The sequence below is a fragment of the Budorcas taxicolor genome, chromosome 5 (assembly GCF_023091745.1).
Source record: "Budorcas taxicolor isolate Tak-1 chromosome 5, Takin1.1, whole genome shotgun sequence".
NCBI classification, from domain to species: domain Eukaryota; kingdom Metazoa; phylum Chordata; class Mammalia; order Artiodactyla; family Bovidae; genus Budorcas; species Budorcas taxicolor.
In genome coordinates this window covers 15,928,640-15,937,822 of record NC_068914.1, presented here as the reverse complement: position 1 = coordinate 15,937,822, position 9,183 = coordinate 15,928,640, and the positions used below count along the sequence as shown (strand labels likewise).

At 51.1% G+C, this 9,183-nt stretch overlaps 1 protein-coding gene across 1 annotated transcript; it reads left to right on the top strand.

The window, feature by feature from the left end:
- Nucleotides 1-2,166: 2,166 nt before the first annotated feature.
- PLAU (plasminogen activator, urokinase) lies at nucleotides 2,167-8,085 on the top strand. Its single transcript, XM_052640148.1, has 11 exons — nucleotides 2,167-2,251; nucleotides 2,556-2,643; nucleotides 3,094-3,127; nucleotides 3,264-3,371; nucleotides 3,965-4,139; nucleotides 4,324-4,415; nucleotides 4,603-4,822; nucleotides 5,033-5,181; nucleotides 5,763-5,903; nucleotides 6,257-6,405; nucleotides 7,046-8,085. The coding sequence occupies exons 2-11, from the start codon at nucleotides 2,587-2,589 to the stop codon at nucleotides 7,220-7,222; spliced, it is 1,302 nt and encodes a 433-aa protein (XP_052496108.1). The 5' UTR covers nucleotides 2,167-2,251; nucleotides 2,556-2,586; the 3' UTR covers nucleotides 7,223-8,085.
- The last annotated feature ends 1,098 nt before the right edge of the window (nucleotides 8,086-9,183 follow it).

Here is a 9,183-nt window from a genome sequence, read left to right as displayed (position 1 = left end):
GCTGGATAGTGAGCTTATACTTTCCCCAGGCAGAGGCCAGAATCCTGAGACCTCTGGCTGGATCAGAGCAAAGAGGTTTTCCTTCTTCCTGCTCTCCTGGTACTCTCTCCTACCCCTCTCAGGTGAACCCAGACCCAAGGTCCAGGTTTGCCAGGCAGCAAAATGCTGTAGGCCTCTGGTGGCTCAGATGGTAAAGAATCTGCCCGTAATGCGGGAGACCCAGGTTCAATCCCTGGATTGGGGAGATCCCCTGGAGAAGAGAATGGCTACCCACTCCAGTATTTTTGCCTGGGAAATCCCATAGACAGAGGCTACAGTCCATGGGGTGGCAAAGAGTCAGACATGACTGAGCCTTTAACACTAGGCAGGGAGAGGGACCAAGCCTTATGCCTCTTTGAGCCTCCCAGTGGCCCTTCTCCTAAGCCTTGGGAGGATTCACCCTTCTCCCCTTCCACTGAGGTGACAGGGTGGATTCAGGTGACCCCAAGCCCTGGTTCCTAACACTAGGGGAAAGGGATGGGGGTGACTGAACTCCAGAGTCCCTACTGTGGTTCTTCAGCTCTGCCTGAGAGATAGGTGTATATGCATGGAGTTGTGTGTGTGTACACAACTGTGCACTTGCCATCAGGCAGGAAGCATAAGTAGAGTTCTTTACACATGGTCTTTCTGAAGACCAATCTTACTTGATGAGCAATTATTTTATCTTAGTAGAAACAAGGTTTTATGATATAGAATACTAAATAAACATGCATTTAAAACTGTAATCATCTTTTTGGAATGGGTGATATACAAGGATATGTTCAAAAATTTAACAGTGTAAAAGGCCATATAGTGAAAAATAAATCTTCTTATTCTTGTCCTCCAGTTTCCCAATTCCTTTCCTCAGAGGTGAAAACAAGTTTCTACATTAAGAAGGCTTTATTCTTATATTGTCTGTATTAAGTGACAATACTATGGATGGTTCATTAGAGGAACTTCCTGGAAGACACATCAAAACTTCAACAGAAAGCATCGACAGTTTGTGCCCTAAGACATTATTCTCACGTGGGTGAGTGTAAAACCGCCTCAGTCCTGTCTCTCTGGAACTTTATGGACCAACCTTCCTGTGTCTCTCTCTGGAGATTCTCTAGGCAAGAATACTGGAGAGGCTGCCATGCCCTCGGGGCATCCAGTCCAAGTCTCTTCTGTCTCCTGCGTTGGCGGATAGGTGCTACGTCACTCATGCCAGTGGGAAGCCCTTGGGAGCCCTGTTCTCACAATCCTACAAAATTATAGCAGGATTCTTATCCAGTCCTTATCAAGCCCTCACTTTCAAAGACCTCCCTTAAATCAAAGTGCAAAAGTGAAAGTCGCTCAGTCGTGTCTGACTCTTTGCGACCCGTGGACTAGTCCACGGAATTCTTCGGGCCAGAATACTGGAGTGGGTAGCCTTTCCCTTCTCCAGGGATCTTCCCCACTCAGGGATCGAACCTGGGTCTGCCGCATTGCGGGCGGATTCTTTACCAGCTAAGCCACAAGGGAAGCCCAATCAAACTGCAAATTCTCAATAAAATCCGACGCCCTCCCCCCACCCCCTGTCACGACCAACCTGCCTTACTGCAGTAAGCAATAAACTCAGCTTGTCTTATCCACTGGTTGTGTTGATTTTGGAGAAGCCGGCATACTACAGAGGCAGCCCCAGTAAGCAGGGTTTGGGGGTTTTTTTTGTCTGTTTCACATCGAGAAAGCCTTCACAGCTGTGTGAGCTGCGAGCTATGCCCCTAAGCCCAGGGGTCCGAATCTCTGTCCTAGGCAGTTGGAGGCCGAGGGTGGAGAAGAGCTGGTTTACTGGAGGGGAGAGTCTCCCTAGCGCCTCTCCTTTTGGCAGTTCGGGAGGTGGAGGGGTGCTGCACCCGGCGGGCCCAGGCCAGGTGAATGGAAGGAGGGGGCGGTGAATTTAGTTACCTCTCCGTCTCTAGGTTCAGACCTGGTTCGTCCCCTCCGCTGGGGACCGCGCTGCCCCTCACAGTTTCGGTTGTGGAAGCCTGCGGGGCCCAAGTGGCCGCGGGCCCGCAGGGCAGGGGAGGGAAAGGAGCGGACGGGGCGATCCCGGGCTGGGGCGGGGCCAGAACTGGGGCGAGTCCTAATATAGAGCCTGCAGTGCCGGCTGGCAGCACAGCGCAGAGACTGGAGCCCTAGACCCCGGCGGAGCATCAGAGTGCCTACAAGTCCCCACAGTCCAGGTCCTGCGCCCCTCTGGCCGTAGCCGCGGGTGAGTGTGAGCCTCCCTGAGAGCGCAGAGTGGATGTGGGGGACCCCGCTCGTGCCGGCTTTACTTCCCCTTACCGTCTGCCCCGGCTCGGCTGCGTCTGCGCGCTGAGTCACCGCGCCCCGTGCCCATGTATCCCCCTGCAGCGGCGGGTCCAGGCTGCGCCACGACCCCCTGAACCTCCAGAGAGGGGAGACGGGCCAGGCCTGGGAGGGAACCTAAGGGCTCCAGCCCTGAACTGCAGTAATCCACCCCGTCCGCCTTCACGCTCCTCCGCTTCGTCCCCTGACTTCTCCTTCCCATGCAGAGCTCCTGTCTAGAGCCCCAGCCTTGCCACCATGAGGGTCCTGTTGGCATGCCTGCTCGTCTGTGCCCTGGCCGTGAGCGACTCTGATGTGAGTGGCTTCCTTGCTTTGACTGTAGGTGGAGGGAGGCGGCTTGCAAGACCCCCGAACAGCGCAGGGGAAGGAAGGGGCGGCATAGGGAGCCGGAATCCTCCAAAATTCATCAACAGTAGAGCCAAACAGGGAAAAAGGACAGGCGTGGCATTGGGGCCTTGAGAACTGGGGAGCTTGCACTTGCTGCCAGGGAAAGAAGAAGCCGCAGGGACTGCCCCAACCTGCTGGCACCTGATTTGTGAAGCTTATTTGAGTCAGTCCATTTCTCCCTGCTGGAAACCTGTGATCTTCCATACGAGGGCTAGTTAGACATGAACAGGGTGAGGAGAGAGGCAACTGAAGGGAGGGTGAGTTTTGGGATTGGAGCCAGTTCATCTTCACTCTGGGGTCTCAGGAACATGGAACCTTTGATGAACTTTCTCTCCCCCACTCCCCTATCTCTTCCAGGGCAGCAATGAAGTTCATAAAGAGTCTGGTGTATGTGAGTATCTACCCCTCGCACAGATATCTTGGGAAAGCCTCAGGGGGCAGCCCCTCCCTGTTCTTGCTTCAAGGCTGGCTCTCCCCTGGCCTACTCCCACGCTCCTTGCCTACCCTCCAACCTTTGTGTTTTCCAGCGGACTGTGGCTGTCTGAACGGAGGAAAATGTGTGTCCTACAAGTACTTCTCCAACATTCAGCGATGCAGTTGCCCAAAGAAATTCCAAGGGGAATACTGTGAGATAGGTATGGGGGTCCTAACTCTAACTGGGAGGGGGCAGGGGTACCAGTGATTTGGGGGCAGGGAGACATGGGTAGGATGCAAGAGCAGGCAGGAGTTAGGAGGTGGAGCGGAGGGCATCTTCACCCCCACGTGATGTACAGTGAACACACACTGTCTCATGAAGCTGCTGCTGCTGCTGCTGAGTCGCTTCAGTCGTGTCCGACTCTGTGCGACCCCACAGACGGCAGCCCACCAGGCTCCCCCGTCCCTGGGATTCTCCAGGCAAGAACACTGGAGTGGGTTGCCATTTCCTCCTCCAATGCATGAAAGTGAAAAGTGAAAGTGAAGTTGCTCAGTCGTGTCTGACTCTTAGCCACCCCATGGACTGCAGCCCACCAGGCTCCTCCATCCATGGGATTTTCCAGGCAAGAGTACTGGGGTAGGGTGCCATTGCCTTCTCAGCTCATGAAGCTGGGGCTGCACAAATGTAAGATGAGGCTGGAAAAAGCCCCTTTCTAGGATCTTCTGCCTCACTGAAATCATCTGAGGCCTGGCAAGTTCTCTAAAATGCCTGTCTGAACTTCTCTAATATTCTCATCCTCACATTCTTCCACAGATACATCGAAAACCTGCTATCAGGGGAATGGTCACTCTTACCGAGGGAAGGCCAACACAGACCTCAGAGGCCGGCCCTGCCTGGCCTGGGACTCTGCTACCGTCCTTCTGAAAATGTACCATGCCCACAGATCTGATGCCATTCAGCTGGGCCTGGGGAAACACAATTATTGCAGGTAAGTGGTAAGTGGGGGTAGCAAGGACCTTGGCCTCACAGAAATCCTTGTTACTATCCTGTTTGCCAAGTGCTGGCCATAGTATGAGAAAATCAAGGCCATTGGTTGAGTCTTCTCTGAAGGGGAAGATACAGAAAAGGCAATTTGGCTTGGAATGACACCCTCCTCCCCTCTATGTTGCCAGGAACCCAGACAATCAGAGAAGGCCCTGGTGCTATGTGCAGGTTGGCTTAAAGCAGTTTGTCCAGGAGTGCATGGTGCAGGACTGCTCTGCCGGTGAGTGTCACTGGCCTGTTTATGATGGTGGGGTGGAAGGTGACAAACTCCTACGTTCCCTTATTGCATCACAGGAGGGATGAGGAGGGAGGCCTGCCTGGCCCTGAAAACTGGGTGGTCAGAGGACCAGGAGCAAAACACTTTACCCTACCTCCCTGCCCAAGACATCCCTTTCTTTCTCCTCCAGGAAAAAGTCCCTCCCCTCCTAAGGAGAAAGTAGAGTTCCAATGTGGCCAGAAGGCTCTGAGGCCTCGCTTTAAGATTGTTGGGGGAGAGTTCACCACCATCGAGAGCCAGCCTTGGTTTGCAGCCATCTATAGGAGACATCGAGGAGGCTCTGTTACCTACTTGTGCGGTGGCAGTCTCATCAGTCCCTGCTGGGTGGTCAGCGCCACACACTGCTTCATGTATGTTCCTTGTTTTTTGTCCCTGACCCTTCTGCCCAAACGAATCCCTTCCTCCTTCCCAGCAAAAGATTCCCCTTATTTCTAATCCCTCAGCCTCTCTCTACATGGCCCAGGGCCCTGGGGAGAGGTGATGCTCCCAGGTCATTGTGGTGGGGAGGGGAAATTGACAGGATCTCATAGGGTCAGACTGTCTGACAAATCTCCCCACAGTAATCACCCAAAGAAGGAGGACTACATTGTCTACCTGGGTCGGTCAAAGCTTAACTCCGACACACTTGGGGAGATGAAGTTTGAGGTGGAAAAGCTCATCTTGCATGAGGACTACAGTGCAGACAGCCTTGCTCACCACAACGATATTGGTGAGTGGAGAACCTTCATCTGCCCAGTGATGATAGCTGGGGGAAGGGGATCTGGAGAGACCTGAGTGGGAGGTTGTGGTTGTAGGGGAACTTGAAGACCCTGCTTTAAAGGGAATGGTAGGGAAGGGTTCAGAGTGAAAAACACGAGGGGTCTGCTGCTTCTCTATAGAGTCCCTGAATTTCCAAACAGGGAGCCTCCGCTGGGTGGCAATAGCTTGGACTGGGACGCCCTTTCCGTTGTGGGATGGAGCCTCTGTCTGTACCAGGATATAGAACTTGGAGAGGGTATTGGGGCTGGTTTCAGCCCAACGACCTCTGCCAGGGCTTTCTGCAGGAAAAAATCCATACAGCTATATGCAGTAGCCCTAGCTGTCTAAGCCTCTGTCAGCAACTGGAACAAAACCCTTGAAGCATGGAACAGAATAGGCTTGTTTTAGGTAACAGGCTACCAGCAGACCTCCCAGGATGCCTCTGACCTTAACTGATGCAGGAACAGACAGCTTCAGGGTTTGGAGGGGAGTGATGGTAACCACCTGACCATGTGGTGATCTTTCTCCTCTGCCTCCTTCCTGCTCCCCTAGCCTTGCTGAAGATCCGTACCAGCAGAGGCCAATGTGCACAGCCCTCCCGGTCCATACAGACCATCTGCCTGCCCCCACTATATGGAGATGCCCATTTTGGCACAAGGTGTGAGATCACTGGCTTCGGAAAAGAGAATCCCTGTAAGTGACATTTGGGTCTGGCTAAGAGGGTCCTCAGGAAAGTGTTGTAGCCTGGAAGTGAGCTCAGCTTGATCAAGGGAGGACTGTGGAGAAAGAGATGGGAGCACGCTGGAAGCAGCACATAGGTCCAGGGATGGAGTAGGGAGCATTGTTTAGGAACTGATGAGCCATAAAGTTAAATGGGTGAGGGGTGAGGGACTACAGGTGGGGTAAAGACCTAGATTTTGGGTGGGGAAAAAAATAAGGGCTTTCCCTGGTAGGGACACTTTTTGGCCCCCTCCCTGACAGAGCTCCAGTGTGCAGACTGGACAGGCACATCTTAACATAAATTCCTCCCTGTTTCCTCCATCCAGCTGACTATCTCTACCCAGAGCAGCTGAAAATGACGTTTGTGAATCTGGTTTCCCATGAGGAGTGTCAGCAGCCCCACTACTATGGCACTGAAGTCACTGACAAAATGCTGTGTGCGGCTGACCCACAGTGGGAAACAGATTCCTGCCAGGTGAGAATTCCAAGCATCTCTCTCCATCACACTGGTCTCCCAGGGCTTCTGGGCTTTTTCCTATCAACTTTGGGGAGTCTCTCTCCAGGCAAAGTCCCAAGAAGCCAGGACCAGGACCGCGGTTCCAAACATTTGTCAAGAGCCTGGCTCTGTGCTAGGCACTTCAGACTCAGAAAGGGACAGGGACTAAGACCATAAGAAAGAGAAAACAATAGAAAATCATACTACAATGCAGTGCTCAGAGTGTCATGTGAATTATAATTGATCAGCTGATCAGGTGAGCACCAACTAGAAGGTCATGGCCATGGTGGGGGGTGCTTTAGAGAGAAAGAATGTAGCTCTTAATCCACAGGGAAGCAGAGGGAAGACTAGGGAGCATTTCAGTTTGCAAGATATAAAAATGAGAATGACTACGGCATATCTTGGGATGGGAAGGAGAAGTATAGGGTCTGAAAATGTAGATGGAACTGTAGATAACAGGACTTTGAAAGGCAAGCAGAGGATTTTTAAACTTGATGTGGTAGGAAATGGGGAGTCACTAAGGACTTTGACTCTAGGAAACTCTCTTTTCTCTCTTTGGCATGATTGGCCCCCTTCTCACTTCTCCTAGGACTCATCTTTTGTGTCTTTGGCTTAACAGGGAGACTCAGGTGGCCCGCTGGTCTGTACCATCCAAGGCCGCCTGACCCTGACTGGGATTGTGAGCTGGGGCCGTGAATGTGCCATGAAGGACAAGCCAGGAGTCTACACAAGGGTCTCAAAATTCCTGCCCTGGATCTACACTCACACCAGGGGAGAGATTGACCTTGGCCTGTGAAGGACCCCAGACAACCAAGGAAAGCACCACCCACTCCCATGCTGACCATCAATTTTGCAGTAGGGCCAGCTGCACAGCTATATATAAGGAAGAGACTGAGGAAGATGGACCCTGCAGAGGTGGTTTTGCTTGTGCTACCCCCAGGGTGAACGACAGTAGACTTACCCTCAGATATGGTCTGGGTGCTGGATGCCCAGATCCTTCCTGATCAGGATGGAAGGGTGGTCCTGAACCGGGATGGTATTGTCCATTTCTGGACTAAAGCTTCCTGGAGTTAAAAATGGCATCTCCTGTGCATAGGTGGAAGGAGACCCAGCTCCCTGGCAGTGGGCCATTCATGAGGGCCACGGTTAGGAAATGAATAATTTCCCAATTAGGAAGTATGACACAACTGAGGTCTCTTGAGAGAGCTCAACCAATGAAAGAACAATGGTTTGGAGAGTAGAGACACTAATGACTTGAGGGAAGGGCTCTGACATTCCACGAATGTATCAGGAAACGTTACATATGCGTGTGTATGTTTGCACACTTGTGTGCAAGCTGTGTCAGTGTAAGAGCTGGTGTTCTGTGTCTGACTGCAAGTCTAGATACCTCCCCAAATTGTCTGGATGTGACGTCATACAGAGTAGCCTGTTTGGAGAAGTCGTGGGTCACTCCTGGGGCCTCTTGGGCCTCCCAGGTGATGATACGTATAAATGTATCATAGGGCACAGACTGTGAGAAGCACTAAATTTGCAGTTTCAGTTTCACATAGATGTTTTCTTGGCCAGTTTTCCCTTCTGACCTTCTAACTGAATTCATCCAATATTCACTGAGTGAGGTGAGGACCACTCCTGTACACTGAATATTTAATAATTATATTCTGGTATTTTTATTTATATCTATTTTTGTAATTTTGAATAAATATGATCAATCAAATGTGATATTTCTGAAGATTTTGGCTCTTTGCTGGTGCTTGTATGGGAGGGAGTTGGGAGCATAAAAAGTAGAAGATGACGACGGTGGAATGCATCCCAGGGTTTCCCATGGGGCTATATCTTGGACTTAATGGGCCTTTGGGAAGGAGAAACTAGGAGAGTTGTAGGGCAGATCCTCCATAACACATAAGGTACAAAAAGGTGCCCCAGGGACTTCTCTGGCAGTCCACTGATTAAGACTCTACCTTCCAATCTAGAAAGCACAGGTTTGATCCCTGGGGAACTAAGGTCCCACATCTGGTGGTGTGGCCAAAAAAAAAAGACGCCCCAAGCCAGAAGTCCCCAGCGTGATAAATGGTGTGCAGGCTGTGTCAGTTCTCAGCTTCCTCCTGAGCCTGATGCCTTTGGGCAGTGCACATCGTATTCAACTTTACACGGTGATCCTCTTTAGAACTGCGTGTGTGCTATGTCGCTTCAGTTGTGTCCAACTCTTTGAGACCCCGTGGACTGTAGCCAGCCAGGCTCCTATGTTCATGGAATTCTCCAGGCAAGAATACCAGAGTGGGTTGCCATGCTCTGCTCCAGGGTCTTCAGGATTAGTCTCACCATATTCTCTTCATTCTATCCCCAACGATCCTTGGGCTGAATTCACCAAAGCGGGAGACTTGCACAAGTTGCTGATCCAAAACCTAGCCCAGCTTGAGTTGGTGGCATTCAGGAAACAGAAAACATAATTTCCCATAATTTGTCTATGAGGTTGGTGCTGAGTTTACCTGGTGTGTTAATGAAGTTCGTTACTAGCCTTTCCTATCCCCAATATCAGAAAGTTCAGAATATAAAGCTGAGTGATATCCTGATGTATGTGTACACATATTTTGAACCAATCATCAGCTTCTTAAAGATTGGATGTAGAAGGCAAACCAGGAGTTATATATAGCTGGATGCCAAAATACTGAAATTTGCAAGCTATGTTAGTGAGTTTTGGCAGTGTTTCTTTACTAAGTCACCTGAGAACTTTAAAAATAGATAGATAGTCTATGCTCC

Bases quoted from the DNA above. Each gene is read 5' to 3' on its own strand.
- PLAU (XM_052640148.1), top strand. From the start codon at position 2,587: ATGAGGGTCCTGTTGGCATGCCTGCTCGTCTGTGCCCTGGCCGTGAGC. The intron at 5,182-5,762 runs GTGAGTGGAGAA...CTGCTCCCCTAG, and splicing joins TGCTCACCACAACGATATTG to CCTTGCTGAAGATCCGTACC. The intron at 6,406-7,045 runs GTGAGAATTCCA...TTGGCTTAACAG, and splicing joins GGGAAACAGATTCCTGCCAG to GGAGACTCAGGTGGCCCGCT.